The sequence below is a fragment of the Gavialis gangeticus genome, unplaced genomic scaffold (genome assembly GCF_001723915.1).
Source record: "Gavialis gangeticus isolate Ggan-Ray unplaced genomic scaffold, GavGan_comp1, whole genome shotgun sequence".
NCBI classification, from domain to species: domain Eukaryota; kingdom Metazoa; phylum Chordata; order Crocodylia; family Gavialidae; genus Gavialis; species Gavialis gangeticus.
Genome location: NW_017729029.1, coordinates 10,980,326 through 10,997,838, shown reverse-complemented (window position 1 = coordinate 10,997,838; position 17,513 = coordinate 10,980,326). Strand labels below are relative to the sequence as shown.

General features: G+C 41.2%; 1 protein-coding gene across 1 annotated transcript in view; it reads right to left on the bottom strand.

The window, feature by feature from the left end:
• TEX11 (testis expressed 11) overlaps positions 1 to 17,513 on the bottom strand; it is an 88,399-nt gene that overhangs the window by 61,760 nt on the left and 9,126 nt on the right. The window contains exons 4-12 of the mRNA XM_019521251.1: positions 17,238 to 17,317; positions 16,606 to 16,686; positions 16,390 to 16,509; positions 14,153 to 14,233; positions 9,322 to 9,407; positions 7,194 to 7,251; positions 4,729 to 4,827; positions 2,904 to 2,982; positions 2,198 to 2,276 (exon numbers count right to left, since the gene is read on the bottom strand). Of these exons, the coding sequence (XP_019376796.1) occupies positions 2,198 to 2,276; positions 2,904 to 2,982; positions 4,729 to 4,827; positions 7,194 to 7,251; positions 9,322 to 9,407; positions 14,153 to 14,233; positions 16,390 to 16,509; positions 16,606 to 16,686; positions 17,238 to 17,317 (763 nt within the window). The remainder of the gene's footprint in view (positions 1 to 2,197; positions 2,277 to 2,903; positions 2,983 to 4,728; positions 4,828 to 7,193; positions 7,252 to 9,321; positions 9,408 to 14,152; positions 14,234 to 16,389; positions 16,510 to 16,605; positions 16,687 to 17,237; positions 17,318 to 17,513) is intronic.

The following is a 17,513-nucleotide window of genomic DNA, read 5'->3' as shown; positions in this document are numbered from 1 at the left end:
ATTACTTTACTGTTAGGGCTGCCAGGCTCTGGAATGGGCTCCCAAGTGAGGTGGTACTCTCTCCAACCTTGGGGGTCTTCAAGAGGAGGCTGGATAGATATCTGGCTGGGGTATTATGACCCCAGCAGTCATTCCTGGCTGGGGCAGGGGGTTAGACCTGATGATCTGTTTAGGTCCCTTCCAACCCTAAGCACTATGAACTAAGAACTAACTGTATCAAGATAAAGATCCAGCCGACACCAGGAGAGGGTCTAAAGCTGTACACAGTATCTTGGCTACTGTCATGGAATGCATCACAGATTCAGGATATGAATATAGAAGTGATACCACATGCACTCAAATACAAGACAGCCCTGGATATAGGATGGTCCCCAATAATTAGATTCTATATATGGAAAATGTATAAATTTGTTATAATTTCCAGGTATAGAATCTAAGTACTGGAGGATTGTCTTGAATCCCCTCTCCCACTGCTAAAGCAGGGAAAGCAGTGGCTGGGAGTGGGGGAGAAGTGTGTGTGTGTGGGGGGGTGTCAGGTGGCCCCTTTGCTCTCTGCCCCACCCACTTTTCCCCCTGCAGCCTTTCTGCCCCCACCAGCCACCTGTACCCCCCACCCCCAGCTCCGCAGTCTCTGCCTCTTCCCCCCCTGCTCCCCTCATTCTGCCCTTTGTCCCCCTGCTCTCTGCAGTTTCTGCCTCTTCCCTTCTCCCTGCTCCCCTTTCTCGTCAGACTCAGGCTGTATCTGGGAGCACTGCACGTGGAAGCTCAGCCCTTGCCCTGCTATGCAGCAGTGTTGTGCCGGCAATGCTACTTCATCCTGGGAAAGACCCCAGCCCAAGCTGGAGACAAGAAGCTGCAGAAGGTAAATGGAGTGAGGACAGGAGGCTGCTGTGGGTCCAACTCTGGCCCCGACCTGGGCTCAGGGCCAGGCTCAGATCCACAGCAGCTGCCTGCTCTCCCCTCTGCTTTGTAGATGAATATAAGACAATGGACTTTTTTCCCTACTCTAGTTGTGAGGGCTGTTTTATATTTGAGTAAAAATTAAAATGTCCTCAAGCTGACACAGTTCAGAGAACAGTATAAAGAGATTGGAGGGAACTGCCCCAAAAAGCCTTTGTTGGTCCATCTTAGCTTTTTTGCTGTCTGCCAGAGGTCTACCTCTGGCCCTGCTTTTTCAGGCATGCTCTCAATGAACAGCTAGGAAAACAAGCGAAACAAATGCCAGACATAACCTTCAAACATAAGCTTCAAGTTTCATAATTTGAACACAATAAAATATCACCCTACTCTTCTGAGCCGCCAATACACCCCATCAGTGTCTGAAGACGTGCCAGATGAGCAACAAACACAAGTTATTGTAAACCAAAATATCCCGCGGTCCATTGCACAATAGTGCTGCCAAATCTGAGAAGTAGGCAGACTTGACAAGAGAAATTTGTAAAGAAAATTTAAAGCAGGCCCTAAACAGCAGTATCACATCACCTGAAAAAGCCCCCACCATTACAGGGGCTTGGATTGCTCGCTCTTTCTGAGCAGCGGTTGGACAACTTGGAGGGAAACTGGTAGGCAGCCAGTCACAGTCTCATAATTCAAATCCTGCTGATGCCCACCAGCACAAGTTACAGCTAAATGGAGAGAATCATATTCATGCCAACAGAAAACAAGACATACCATGTCTCCCTCCCAGGATGCTCTATGGCATGGCATGCTCTTGATATGCACGGCCCTGACCCACCTATGCTGGGAAGTAGAGTGGCTGGCTGGTACAGAAGATGGCACACCCTGCTCTACCAGTTTCCACTAGCAAAAAATTCTCTTGCCTGTGAAAAACTCTCCAGTGGCTTTGTCTGGCAGTTAGTGCACAGTGCAAAGAGACTTTAACAAACCAGAGAATACCACCCATCTCTCCTCTCTCTATGTACATAAAATATTTTAAAGTTTTTTTTAAAAAGCTAAAAATCACAGTGAATAACCTCTCCATCTCTAAAAGGAGATGTGGTTCTAAAGACTTGTAAATTGCAAGTTTTTCATAAACTAGCCTTAATGCTTTATATTGTTTGAAAATTTCAGTCATGGCACCTCTTTACTTGTTCACTGTTATTTGATGGTAAACATTATTTCAAATAGCGAGGAATCATTCATCTTGGAAAATCAATGTGTTTTCCCTCTGATACAGGGGATAAGAAGGTTCCGCTACCTGTTGTGTTCCAGCAGCATCTTAGCAGTGTTCAAGCAGAAATCTAAAGATACTTCGTGATACATAATTTCAGCAACAGCTAGAAAGAGGGAACAGTAAAGATTACTGACACATCAAGGAAAATGAACTGCTCATTCATGTCCCTTGACTTCTCATTCTTCATGTTTTCACTTCTGTTTCTAATTTGGTACTAATGAAGAGTTTCAAGCTGACAGCTCTGGGACATAAGTCCTCAGTCTACTCAGAACAAGGGCAGAACAGGCAGCAATAGTGTAAGCTTCCTCTTTATGTTTCTCCCTGAAACTGTGCCTCATCCTTTACCAGGAAGGACTATTTCAGTAACTGATACCAGGTTCACTCTTCACTGCTTACACTGCTGCATCTGTCCTATCCCTTAGTTCTCACAAGCTCCAGGGTTTGTCCTCCCTGGGGAAATGCATTTAAACTCTCAATCGACTACAAAATACATTTTTCTTCCAACTCAAAATTTCATTGCAGCAATGTTTCCATGATGCTATAGTAATATCAAACAGATTTCCACATCACACATACCCTAAAACCAGACTGTGACATTTGGCAAATTAAGTCCCTTTCGCCTGAAGTAGACTGTGCGGTAATTTTGCTCCTGCCCTAACAACATTTAGCCTTGTTTCTTGGGCATGGAATATTATGATCCTGTTCTAAATCAAACACAGAACTGTGATACCTGTACTGAGGTCTTCATCAGCTGCTCCACTTTTCAGAAGGATTTGAATTTTCAAGAAAAACCCAGCTGGATGCAAATTCTACTGCACATTAAGAAACAAAAGCATTATTTTGGACAGCCAAATTGTTTATGAACTCAAAGAACAATTTTAGCTAGATCCTATTAGAGTCCTCGCAACTTACAGTACTGTCCAGTCTAAGCTTAAGTTTCTGAAGTGATAGGGCCATAAATAATAAGTGTAACCTTTCCTCCTAGAAGGTGATAATTACTCATGACAAACTTGATGTCTATATTTTTATTCTGTTTCTTAATTTTATGCTACCAAAAAGATTCTGAGGACAACTCAAAATCAAAACACAAATCTGATGTAGCTGGATCCACTCAAACGTCTTCAAGCACTTCCAAACAACAGCAGAGAGAGCCTGAAAGTCTGCAGTGAAGCCAAACTAGCTTGTCCCCTGCCTGTGGTTTAAGTCAGGTCTTCTGATGCTCAGTCCTGGGCCTTTTTCCACTATGTCAAGCTCCCTCCAACCAATTAGTAATTCTGACTCTAACATGCTTACAGAACCAGACAGCTCAAACAACAATGACGAACTGTGCATGGAATGACTTTGGAACACTGGGGAGGATTATTATTTTCACGAGAGTTGCAAAATGCCACAGCTTCACTAGTACTCAGAGCTGCCATAATTCATAAGCCTGGTGAAATATTCTATGAAAATAGTCAACGTGACTAAATCCGAAATACTCAATGATTATGTTGGGATTTTGGTGCCGTGCAATTTTAATCATAATGAAGGAATTACAGAAATTCCCTTAACACTGTAATGCATAGAAACAGTGAAAACAGTATCCTACAGTCCTGTGCAATTCAGAAGCCAACATAAAATTTCCTTCGTAGTTTTCCACATCATTGAAAATACACTCAGAAAAGGATGGACAGGGGCACTAGTCAGAATGGTAGGTTCAAATCCATGCTCCTCCACAGATTTCCTCAAGTAAGTTACTTAGTCTTTTTCTGTGCCTCAGTTGAACTGTGTAAGATGAAGACGAAGAGTACTTCCCTTCCTCACTGAAATGCTGTAAGGGAGGGAAGACTGTACAGAAGACTGAAAAGCACTCAGTACTATGGTAATAAGTACCATATGAAAACCTAAATAGAGCACTCACCACCTTGATCTTTCCAGAATATTCGCTCACAACAAATTTGGATTTCAGATTTTAGTTACAATCAAGAGCATTTTAAACTTATAAATCCTTTTTTAAGCAAAAGATAATGAAAATGATGGTTTAATGGTAAATGATGGTTAACCAAAGACCAATGCTACCATGATTTAATTTGTACCAGTTAATCTGATGGGACAGAAGCATGAAATTAACTGACAAAGAAAATTTCTGCAAGTCCAATGTTTTATTGTTTCCCAGCCTGGCATCTGAAAAGCCAAGTTTCCAAATCTCACATGAACCGCTACTGAAGTCCACTTAACACATGCAGCTTTCTTGGGTATATGCCAGAAAAGTGCCAGCCACATCATCATCAATAGGAGTCCATTACAGATGGAAATAAACAGCAGGAACAGATGCATAACTTGTAAACTCAGCAGTGCTGCTTTATAGCAAGAGCCACCAGCGCAATATGACCTTGTGAATATGACAACTGATGTAAAGAAAACACAGCTATTACTCAATGTCGAAGTTACCTCTGATGCAACTCCCCCGATTTCAACTGAGACACTCTAGTGATTAATTTATCACATTCCATTATTAGGCAAACAGACCAGAAAGAAGTTAGCTATTGTGTGGATTAGACATTACAGGAAGTTACGACCTTGTTAGCCAAGCTTATAGCCTGCAGAGCCTTGTCTTGATACACCTTGCAATCCCATTCCAAGTAGACAGTGGCTAATAACCGCAGCACTTTAGCCTAGAAAAAAGGACAAAATGTATATTTAAGCAGAATAACCATGAATGGCACCTGAATACTGCACAAAGGGCTGAAAAATGAGAAGCTGGAACATAAATGTTTGGACAAGAAGTTCTATAGGCCAAAGGCCTGTGTTTTTACTAATTGGCTGTAAAAGACCTAGCATAACGTGTTGTTCCTTGATTGAGGATGCTAAGGACTACATAAATAATTGCATCCATGTATTTTCTCAGGCTGTCTTAACACGAGATGCTGGTGGCTAAGTCTGACCTATACTTGACCTTCTTCCTAGTGAAGATTCAGAGAACCTTTAGCTCTATTTACTTGGTCAAGTTCTGTGTTGATCTGCCCTAAGGAAAAGGCTGAATTTAGGTCAGACTCTGCTAACACGTATTCACAATATCTGACTTTCCATGACCACTCTTCCCAGTAAAGACAAAGCTTCTTGGTGTCATAGAGATAAAGGCCAAAAAAATTAGTACATCATTGAATCTGACCTCCGGTATACCAAGTACCATTAAGTTTCATGCAGCTCCTCCTATAGTGAGCCCAATCCCTCTAGTTATTTAAACCAATTCAATCCTCAGAAAAAAAAATTCTGTGCATGACAGGCAGAGAAGAGGAGAACTGGGGACGTGTCTACACGTGCTGATTTAAGGCATATTAGCCATTTTTAAGACGCATTAAGGGTGCGGGTCTAAACATGCACACCCTTAAGGCACCTTAAAATCACAATTTTAGGCTATTCACACCTAAATTTGATACCTGCAAATTTAGGCACAAATAGCTAAAGCACCTTAATGTACATGTAGCTGCACTAAGGCACATTAATGCTCTGTATGTCGAATGACTTGGAATTAACTTTAGTTCCAAGTCGGTTCGCACACCTCCTTAATACGCCTTAGTGTGTGCAGGTATAGACGTATGTCTAAATCGCCTTGATGTACATTAGACAAATGCATATTAAGTTTAGGTGCACATAAAAGCATGTGTAGACATGCCCTGCGTGAAACATACCCAGATAATCCTAGCCAGCAAATCAAGCCTTTATGTTTCAGAAGAACTGGGAAAATGCAAAAGTCTCCATGTATGGGACCTGCAGGGAACTTCATCCCTGGCCCCAAATCTGGTTATCAGAATGATGCTGAACACCTGAGCAAGATACACCAGGTAGGCATCTGAAAAAAACAATTCACCCTGGAGCACCAGTCCATCCCATCCAATATTCTAATCTCCTATGTGGCTGACCTCACTCCCCAATACACACATGCATACACACACACACGCGTGCACACACTGAATTTTGCCAACTGGGCATCAAGGGAGATAATTCTTCCTGACCCCTGCATACAAGTAGTTAAAACCCTGAGCATAAAATGTAGTTATAATCACTGCCTTTATGCCAAGCCTCAAGTCTTAAGTATGTTGATGGAAATACAGGAAACCCTGCTCTCCACAAGGCCCATGACTCTCAGATTCCAAAGCCAAATGGACAACCACGACTATGCATCCCCAGTTCTCACATAAAAAGGCCTTAAGGTTTGTCCCAGAAATTAAATTAAAGCATCTCATTTAGAAATGCATCTGCTTTTATCTTAAAAACTGTAAGCAGTAGTAGTTCACCATCTTCCCTGGTATCCAGTTTTAGGGCTACCCTCATTTCTGGGAAACATGTTCTGATATTACGGTTGAATATGCTTCACTTCATCTTCCCACCACTGGCATTTGTTATGCTTTTGTCAGCAAGGCTGAAAAGTCCTCCTCTATCATCCCTTTCCATATGCAGTTCCAATACACAATACAGGTCATCAAGTAACCTCCCAAATGTCTCTCCAATAACAAAAATAAGTTGAACTTTAAGCTTTATCCTATAAAGGCTTGCTTTCTAGGACAGGGTCCATTTTTATGGCTCTCCTTTGATGTCCCCATTATTTCCAGATTCTTCCTGAAGTGTGGATACCACAGCTGGACACAGTACTCTAACAGCAGTCATACAAGTGCTCTGGGTTCTGCTGCAATTCTTCTCCAAAGATGCTAGCTGGTATAGAGTGTCAATGTACTAACATTTTATCTGTATAAAAACCTAAATGCAAATGTGATTAAGGCTGTAATTTCAATTTCTGCTCTCTCTGACTGCACCCGGGATCTGATGACGTATCAATTGAATGATACTTCAATTCTGCAGACTAGCTATCAGGAACTTTTGAAAATCATGACTGAGATCCTCTGGTGCAGTTGTGCACACTGCAGACAGGCTTTGTGGAGACAATGTGTGCTACACAGTAAGGTTAAAGTGATGACAGTAATTACATCTTCCTACTGATACATTAGTAGTTCAGAAGCTTCTAACTATATATATTTCTTACCTGCATTTCTTGCCCAGTAGAGTATCTCTTATCCATCTTCCCAATTTCATAGCTCTGGCTACCATTGATAAAGGAAAACTAGAATCAGAAAAAATCAGGCAGCAATGGGGCCAGATGATATAGTTCCTATCTCTGACACCCCTAATATATTACAGACATACAAAAAAATTATCATGACTAAGAAAGAGCGGGCCTTTACTGCAGGTCAGCTGTACTCCAGTAACTGCCCACTTGCATGATCTTGCCTGGCAGCACTTGGAAACTAACTCATGGTAGCCTACTGACTTAATGAAAGAGGAGGAAGCTACCATGGTTTTTGCTTTTACATACCATACAGTAAGAATGTGCACAAGGGCATCTACTACAGACTAGGCATTTTGTGGTAAAGCCCTGTGACTTAAATCAGTCTTTTGTGGACCTTTATACTCCAATTTTAGTTAAGTTCCAAATACTGCCTGACCTGCTCCCCACTTCTAAGGTAGGTAAAGACAGCCATTCTGACTTGGCAGATGAAAAAACTAAGACACAGAGGATCAAGTAATATTGGCCAAGATTACAGTTAAGTCAGCAGCAGAGCCAGAAACAGAACCTAGAATACTTGATTCCCAGTATTTTCCAAAAATCCTAAACACAGCACAGAAGGGCTTGGAGGTTAACACCAGAGAAGTAAAGCTCTGTAACAAGTGGTACATGAATGGTACAAAGAGAGAACTAGGGATTTAAAAACAAAAACAGTCCTGCTGGGAATCTGTTTCCAGATCTGGTAATATTCTCATTATGAGATAACCTTATCCCCACTAGAGGGTGCCAAATCATTCTATCCAGAAAATGTTAGTATTTTGTGGAAGACTGATTTCATACTCAGATTTTCTCAGGGGCATTTTTCTGCACTCAGTGCCCCATCTACTACAAGAAAGAGAACAAGCAGTGCTCAAACTATCAGCCTTAATTAAGACTGTACACTGCTACATACCTTCCCTGATTCCACATATACAACTTTAATGTTTGGGACTAGAAAGAACACCATCAACTTGATTTCTTCTTATAAGGGTCATTTTAAAAAAACAGTGTTTCTAATTTTCTGAGGAGGATTTTTCCTAAGAGCCTGAATTTTCCTTTTCTTCTTTAATCTTCATACATTACTTCCCTGCACCTTAACTTACTCACTTCTGAAACCTCCTTTCCCACCACAGAGTTTACATACCATAAAGTATTTGTAGGTAGTTAGCACGTTTTCATTTAGCCACAATAGACAGACGTAACTCACTTAATCTTTCATCCCAATAAATCCAGTTCCTTAATAATTTTTGTTGCTATTTTCTGGATCCTCTCTAGTTTATCAACAATGTGATAACTCAAAGTCACTTGTGATAGCAGGTGGGCAGAAAAGGTATCCAAGCCTGCTATGGAGCTGCTCTGTGCCAGTGAATGTGACTGAGAGCACTAAAGCAAGGAGAACTAATACATGAAACAAGGTAACTTTCACCAATAACATAATTAGGGCTTATAGTTAGGCATCTCCTTTCAAAAAAAAATCAAAGACTATTTACAGCAAATAGATGTAATACTGGCAAAACAGAAATTTTCAGCATTTTTTCAACACTTTCATTTCCCTTCAAATGTAGCAATATACCATTGCATTACGAAAGGCACAATAGCTGGAAACAGTCCTCCTACATCAGGTTCTCTTTGCATCTCTAAGCAGTCTGCTTGCAACTAAGGAGAACAATTAATATAACTTCTGCATTCAAGGAGGCCCCTTTTAGAAACATGAAAATCCATGTGAAGCAGTGGCCTGCAAGTGAGGCAACAGAATATAAATTTAAGAATGTGCCTGTAAATGGAGAGTTACCAGCATAAAGCTCTGCTTTGACTGGCAGCTAGAGTGTTAAACTAATTAATTTCATACCAGAGCTTGTTGAAAATTCTCAATTTTTGTGAAAAAATGGTTTGTTTTTTTAAGCAATGAGAATTTTTATTTTTAAAAATTTATTTTTCATTGTTTTCCATTTTTTTTATTAAATCCCAAAACTAAAAATATTTTGGGTTTCCCTTTTTCTACTCTTCAACCACATTTTTTTTTCTTCTCAGAAATAGGCCTTTCACATAGTTTTTCTTTTCACATTACCTGAGCCAGAAGGAGCTCTGTTCGTACCTCTTCTGCTCATATGTTTCCACTCCAAAGTTATAGCAAAGGATGGACAGGTAACAAGTCTGCAAATAAAAACAATGTTTTTTCTGTTCTGGAAGGAGCTTATTGAGATCTATGGCAGCTCAGTTCCAGACACAGTTAAAACACCTTTTATATCAAAGCTATATCTACTACTATTGGAGCAGATTTTGCAGGTAGGTGAAGGAACGCGACTAAAATTGGTGTCTTGAGCTATGAAAAAATAAAGCAACATAAATAAGTCTCCCAAGGTCATACAGAACAGCAGAACTGGTCAAGCATACTGTAGCTCACATGAATCATTGAAAAAGAACTGGAAAGAAATAAGAGAGAAAATTAGGATACAAAAGGAAAAAATGGAGAACTAGAAGTGAATTTTAAAAAATAACAAAACCTGTCCAAAAGCATGGCACAAGAATGTCCCGAAGCCAAAAGAGGTGTTTTTAAAAGACTGAACGAAGAAGGCAACAACTCCTCCACAATATCCACAATAGTTTTTTGGGTTTTTTCAGGAGTAGGAAGGACGGGGGAGGCAGAGTACGAAGGAGGAAGAAAGGGGGTGATTTTCTTTTGGATTAAACCAGGAACCATTGTTCTGCATGATTTGGGGAGATACAGTCTTATGTGATTACTCAGACCACTGCTGCTTCACCAGCTTCTCTGTGAGGAAGGTGTCTGTCCACCAAAATCTCTCCTCAGTATTATCTGCAAATGTTATCAGCTAATCAGAGTGAGAACAAAAATCAAGTGCAAATAAACTGTTAGCATTTACAAAACTTCGTCTTTGGAATAACTTCTTCTCCCAGCTTTAAACACTGCCTCTTGTAAGTGCTATGTAGGAACCCAAAGGAATCTCTCCAGTGAAGCCAACAGCACCACCATGCAAAATCCTATCTTACTACACACAAATCTCTTTCTGATCTTCCTGCACCCAGGCATGAAAAGCACAGGTCACCTGCCAGTGTACAAGTAGAGAATGGTCACTCATGGAAGCAGACTCCAAAATGCTTCACAACATTAAGGAAAACTGTGATTTTCCGCCTCAAAAGATAATTTAACTTGTTGATAACCCTGCAGGTACAGTGTCCAGCAAGGTAGGATCCCTCATGTAACCCTAAAGCTGTGGTTCTCAAGCATTTTCTACTCAAGCCACCCCATAGAAAATGCCAGCTCTTAGTTTTCATTTTTGTTTTCACTACAGAAAAATAATTGAAAAAATAGTCTGTTGCAATAACTCAGAAAGTTCATAAGTGAGAATGTTTTCAATACTACAGATTCCTCTGTGGAACCTCTGGGTTTATCTTGAGAGACAGAAGACACGGTAGACCTGCATCTTACAAACTAAATTACAGATGTATAGCATTAGGTATATTAGCATGCAATTATATATTATACAAGTGTTATATATGAGAAATACTAGCACTTACTCTACAAGGTACAAATCTACCTGCCTTCTGTCTTACCTCAGACTAACATGGCTACTTACCTCTCTTTATCTTGTGAATAGTGTTTACACACCTAACAGTATTAACACCACATGGTGCCCTGCAGCACCCCTGAAAGGATTTCAAGGTACCCCAGGGTGTCACAACACCTGATTGAAAAATCACTGCTCTGGAGGCATACATCTTCTCCACTAACATGCTTGGAACAGAGGAGTTGCAAGCATTAATTAAAAGCTGCTTCTCAGATGAATGGCTGAATAGCTGGCTGGCTATATCAGCCATATCACTAGCTCTTCCCACCAGCAACAATCCTCTAAACTACATATGATTGATGCACTCCTGAGATTTCATCCTGTAGGTCAAAATAACGGCTTGCTCCTTCTTTCTCTCTCATCCTTCTAATTACTATTATTTCCTACTTAAAATAAATGCAAATCACATCTTTTATGAAGAGAAACTCTTTTCCTCTCTGCTTCAGTGCCTGTGGTTTGTGAATTGTGAATTCCTTAGACACCAGGTTTAACATTATTTAATGGAGGAGTTTAGTTCGAAAGCATGCAACTCATTTCAAATGAAATGAATAGTAGCAACACAAAGATCCTAGTGAGTCATGGTAACAATTCAGCCAAGGACTGCAGCTTTGCCTTTGCTATAAGAATGAAAGTAGAACCTCCTCAAGTGAATTACCAGCACTCAGATACTCTGACTGGGTTGGGGTGAGGACTGCAGAAACCAATTAATCCTAGCCAATTACAATATGTACAATACTGCATTTCACTTCCCAATGTTTTATTTCAGCTTTCTCCTGTCGCTCCAGACTTTATCACCTACTTAATAAAAAGGAACAAAACATCACAAATGTATTTCAAATATTGAATTAGGAAAGGGTACTGCTAAAATACACAAAAGTAAAAAAGAACAATCACGGTATGAAACAATCTGATGTCAACCAACTAGGGTTCTACCTCTGCAAAGAAACTATCAAATAAAGAAGAACATTGCTGCATATAAACAAGTTCCAATTAGATATTTGTCTGTGCCATAAGAACACTGCAGAAAAAACAACTCGATACATATGAAGGTGGAGGGTGCAGATCAGGACTGAAAGTCGGGGCATGCAAACAAACTAACCTGAAGTAAACTAGAATGTAAATGTATACGGCATTACCTAAGATAGAGGAGCTGCTGGCATGTGTACTATCTTACACTAACCAAATGTGAGCTAGTTCACCCCAGGTCTTGAATAGCCTGCCATCGGAAGTGGTTCAAGCACCTGCATTGAACACCTTCAAGAGAAAACTGGATGCTTATCTTGCTGGGATCCTATGACCCCAGCTCACTTCCTGCCCTTCGGGTGAGGGGCTGGACTTGATGATCTTCCAAGGTCCTTTCCAGCCCTAATGTCTATGAAATCTATGTCCACTGATGGGCCAGCTACCTTACAATTACAATGGGGAAGAAGCATGCAACTCTGGCAGCTACTACAGTAGCTGACATGCTGTAAGGTCATACCTTAGCTTACATGTACATTATATTTAGAAGCATTTCTGCCTCTGCTATCTAATTTGTCTTCATTCCTTATTAACAAGGTAATTTGCAAAAAAACAGGATTATAGCAGATTAGAAGTTTGCCTGGTCCTACTTCTTATTCCTCACCTAATTTATAACTGTGTTGGACATCACAATTTGTTGTTGAAGAAATAACTGTAATATCAGGTGAGGGATAAGCAGCAAGAGCCCTTATTCTCCTGTTTTATGACCAGTGGAATTGTGTAACATGAAAATGGTCAGGATTATTTGCATGTTTTCTATTTTATTTATAAAATAAGCAGCAGGGGCTCAGAGGGAGCCAGTCCCAATGCAAACCAAAGGGGGCAAAAGTGCTAAAAAGGCCCCTTGGCTCAGTAAAGGCATCCAGGAGGCCCTGAGGGCAAAAAAGGTGGCATACAATCAGTGGAAGCAAGGGGCTATCACCAAGGAGGATTATACCTCCGTTGCTTGTGATTGCAGGGAGGCGGTTAGGAAGGCCAAGGCAGAGACAGAGCTAGGGCTGGCGACCAAAATTAAGGATAACAAAAAGTCCTTTTTCAAATACATAGGGAGTAAGAAGAAGGCACCAAGTAATGTGGGGCCCCTACAGGACAGGCTTGGCAATCTAGCGATTGCAGTAAAGGAAAAAGCTGATCTCTTCAACGAGTTCTTTGCCTCCATATTTCTGAGCATTCTGAGCACGGACCGGGACAACTCCCCCACTAGGATTACGGACAGGCTCAGGGGACACAACGCATGCCTAGGGTCAGGGATGATCTACTTAGGGAACTTCTGGAGGGGCTGGACATGTTTAAATCAGCAGGTCTGGATGCTCTTCATCCGAGGGCACTGAGGGAATTGGCGGAGTTCATAGCAGGACCCCTGGCATGGCTGTATGAGTGATCGTGGTGCTCTGGCCAGGTACCAGAGGACTGGAAAAGGGCCAATGTGGTCCCCATTTGCAAGAAGGGGAGAAAGGAGGACCTGGGTAACTACAGGCCAGTTCGTTTCACCTCAGTCCTTGGGAAGACGTTTGAGAAAATTATCAAAGAGCACATCTGCAGGGGCCCAGCACGGGAGGTAATTCTCAAGGACAACCAACACGGGGGAAATTGCAGGCAGATCCTGCCTGACTAACCTTGTTCCCTTTTACGACCAGGTCAACAAGTCCTTGGCTGCGGGCATCGAGGTGGATGCTGTCTATCTGTGGTGGCTGAATAGATTCACCTATTCAGCCTCCACAAGAGAAGACTGAGAGGGGATCTGATGGCCATCTATAAACTCACCAGGGGGGACCAGCGGAAAGTAGGTGAGGTTCTGTTCCCCCAGGCACCACTGGGGATAACAAGAAATAATGGCCACGAATTGATTGAGAGTAGGTTCAGGCTTGATATCAGGAGGCATTACTTTATGGTTAGAGCTGCCAGGCTCTGGAATGGGCTCCCGAGGGAGGTGGTGCTCTCCCCTACCTTGGGGGTCTTCAGGAGGAGGTTGGATAGATATCTGGCTGGGCTATTATGATCCCAGCACGCGTTCCTGCCCAGGGCAGGGGGTCGGACTTGATGATCTGTTCAGGTCCCTTCTGACCCTAGAAACTATGAAACTATATTTAGAGAAATAAAGCTGGTATTTTCATGTACATATCTTTAACAATGCATAAAAAACAAGGAAAAGGCACAGAATAGATGCACATGGAACAGTCTCACAGTGGTTTTCAGAAGTTCACACAGCATCAGTTGCTTGGTAATACATTAAACAAGAAACAAGACATTTTCAAACTTTTGGAAAGGCCCAGGAAAAGTGATTTTACTGACCTCTTTTGGCAGCCTCATCAACATGTCCTTGCAGCGCTGCACACACATCACTGACTTTTGAAAATCCCCTTGAGCAATAGCCTAAGAAAGCAACAGATGTGCCAATAAACTGTTAAACAATTTGTCTTCAAAATCATTTAGTACATATCCTGCTCCTCTAAGAAAGTGTATCATGAGAAAACTATACTTAACATCCTGCTAGCAGGTTTTCTTATATAGTAGCACAAGGGCATTTTATAAAAACATGAAGAGACACTCTCCTACCCCAAAATTAGTGTGAACAGAAAGGACTAACATGATAATTTCCTTCAAATGCTAAAACTGCATTTTTGATGCAAAAATATCCAGACAAATCTGCACAAAATCATTATTAGATTGCTTTATAAATCACAAGATTTTTCTATGTATATTTGGGATGTCTCATTTGCTTTTCACTCTTTAGAGTACAGTCATGACTAATTTTAATGTTTTTCTCTTTAAAAGATTTTTTTTAATTAAAGCTGATTCTCACTTCTTTGAGAACACCATTAAAATATCATGAGACTATCAGATTATATGCCACCTTCCTCACAAGGTCTCAGGGCATCTTACAGAAGACAGCAAATTTATAAACCAGATGAAGAAAATAACAAAGCAGGAAAAACAAAATAACTTGTAAAAGTAACAGGTTATTAAGATAATTTATAAAACAAAAACCCTAAACAATAATCCAGTTTAGCCTTGCTTGCTAAACACCTGCTCAGACAGTACAGTCTTACAGCACTTCCTGAAGATGTCCAGGCTCAGGCTCTGGTAAGCTGCAAGAGGATGGGGTTCCAGAGCTGACGGGCGACTATCAAAAACAACCTCCCACTTGTTTGTGAACTTGGCACATTGATGATACTTGCAGAAGGATGTCCTTAGCTGACTGTAGGGATTACGATATGCCATAAGGGAGAAGGTAGTCCCTTAGGTACACAAGCTACTTAAGGCCTTGTCAATCAAAACCAGCACATTGAATTACATCCAGAAAGCTGCTGGGAGTCAATGCAGACTCTGAAGCACTGGAGTTATGGGCTCCCAGTGACCCACCCCCCATCAGAAGGTAGGCTGCTATGTTCTGTACCAGCTGCACCTTACAAGCAGTCATCAAGGACAGGCCCACATATATGCCATAATTGATAAAATGATGAGAGTTAGCAACATTGATTCCCCTGCTGTTACAAGCCTTACACTAAAACACCATGTGTGCATGTGCCTAAATGCAAAGCATTTATTTCAAGATCACCATCTAATGAATGCATGAGCGGGCAAACTGTGGCACAGGTGCCACAAATGACATGGGCAGACATCAGGGAGGGGACGGGCAATGCTGTGGCAAAAAAAGCAGAAAGCAAAGCAGCAAGTCAAGCAGAGAGTACAGGGAAAGAGAGAGGAAAGTAGAGGACCGGATCAGGCAAGGAGCACAGGACTGGGAGAAGAAACTAGAGCAGAAGATCAGGCAGGGGAAGAGGACTGGAGTGGCACTTGGGAGGATGCAGGGTTAATCTGTGGCATGCCTGCCAAAATGGTTTGCCCCCATTGGTCTAGTGGTTTGTAAGAGTACTAGAATCTGTTGTAATGTTCATGAGTTCGTAGGTTCAATCAAATTATTATGCACTGCAAATGCCTTCCTGTGTGCAGCTTTTTATCAGCCACCTCTTAAATAATGGTACTTCAGTATTATTCAGCTACTCCTTAGATAGTGGTACTTGAGCTGCAGAATACTGGCACAAAGATGAATAGCTGTGAATTAACCAATGTTCATAAAAATATGCTGTTCAACCATGGATTCTAGGGGACCCAGGTTCCAAAGTAACCTCACATATCTTGCTTCTTCAGACAATGCAACACAGAGCTTCCTTGAGTGTACTTAATTTAAGACTCAAAAAGATAGCTGGCTGCTTTATAAAGACCCCCTGCTAGCCAAATCAAAGAGAAACAAGTGTTTAAGAGAGTATCTAAACAACACTACAGAGAAGACTGTGATAAATTAGCAGAGATACCCATCTAAAGGGAACATTAAGAATATTTACATAATTGCAACATTAAGGGCACAGATCAAATCTGAGACCTTATAGCAAAGCAAAGCTAAGTAAACTTTTTTTTCATTTGACGACCAGAGTTCACACTGCTAACCAGTGGGTCAGAGCTCTCCTTTCACCATCCAATCACTCCAAGGCTGGTGACACGCACAGAAAACTGGTCAGGACACATACTGATTCAGCCTGGTAAGACAGCACTTTGAACAGGTCCTTCTCCACATCAGCTTTGTGCACATGTATATCCGCTTCCCCATTACTCCTCTTCATTAATCTGGTGTACAGGTTTTCTATACTCTGGAAAACAAAGCAATCATCCAAGGAGCTGTTACTCACCTGTTAAACGTACAAACAGGCACATTCGCAAGAGACTGGAACTAGGCAGAAACTTACTTTTATAGCAATCTCAAGAAAACCGTCAGCAAGGACAGCTTTTCCAGTATCCACCCACCCTTTTCCTGTCTTCATGGTCATCTAAAAAATAAAAATAAAATATGTCTTCTGAAAATTCATCAACTTCCAAACCAGTTGATATTGGCTGTCATCATGTCTGTACGTGTACTTAATGCTGCAGCCTTTACAATTAATTTAACAGTTGCCTCTCTTTGTACACAGTTCCATTCATTTTGATGCGGCACAAGAAGACTTACAGATTTCATTTGGATGCCAAAACAAAAAGTCAATTAACTTTTTAACATTTTATTGGACTGATACCAGAAAGGTAATGCTCTTAGTTGATATGTGCAAGACCTCAGAAGCTCCGTTTCACACTACAGGATGAACTGTTCATTATAGGTTTACTAAAGAAGGCAAGATTTATAACAGCATTCCTAAAAACTCCTCGCTATGGTGGGAGAACCAGATGTCCTTATGATGATATAAGCCCACCCCTAGCATTTCGTCAGAAATTCAAGGTATGTATTTCACTCATTTTCCTGAATGACACTACCACCTGCAAATACCATTCCAAGATTTCCATTTGTGATCCACTGTTCTACTTATGCTCATATTATTTAGCTACTTACCAGGATCTGCCTTCGCACAGTTTCTTCCGAGGAACTGTTATCTTCACACAGCAATGCTAGCCTACAAGCAACATGGCGTACTGCAAGAAAACAATGTATACACATAACTGGGAGGGGCACTTCTCCCCTTTCAGTCCTTATGAAGGTAAAAACTAAGAGAAGTTACTTCTTCACCAATAAGAAGTGATAATTTATTGGCAAACATAACCTACCAAAAGCCTACCTACCTAAGCAATGTTGTGTGTGTCGACTGTTCCACATAACTACAGTAAACTG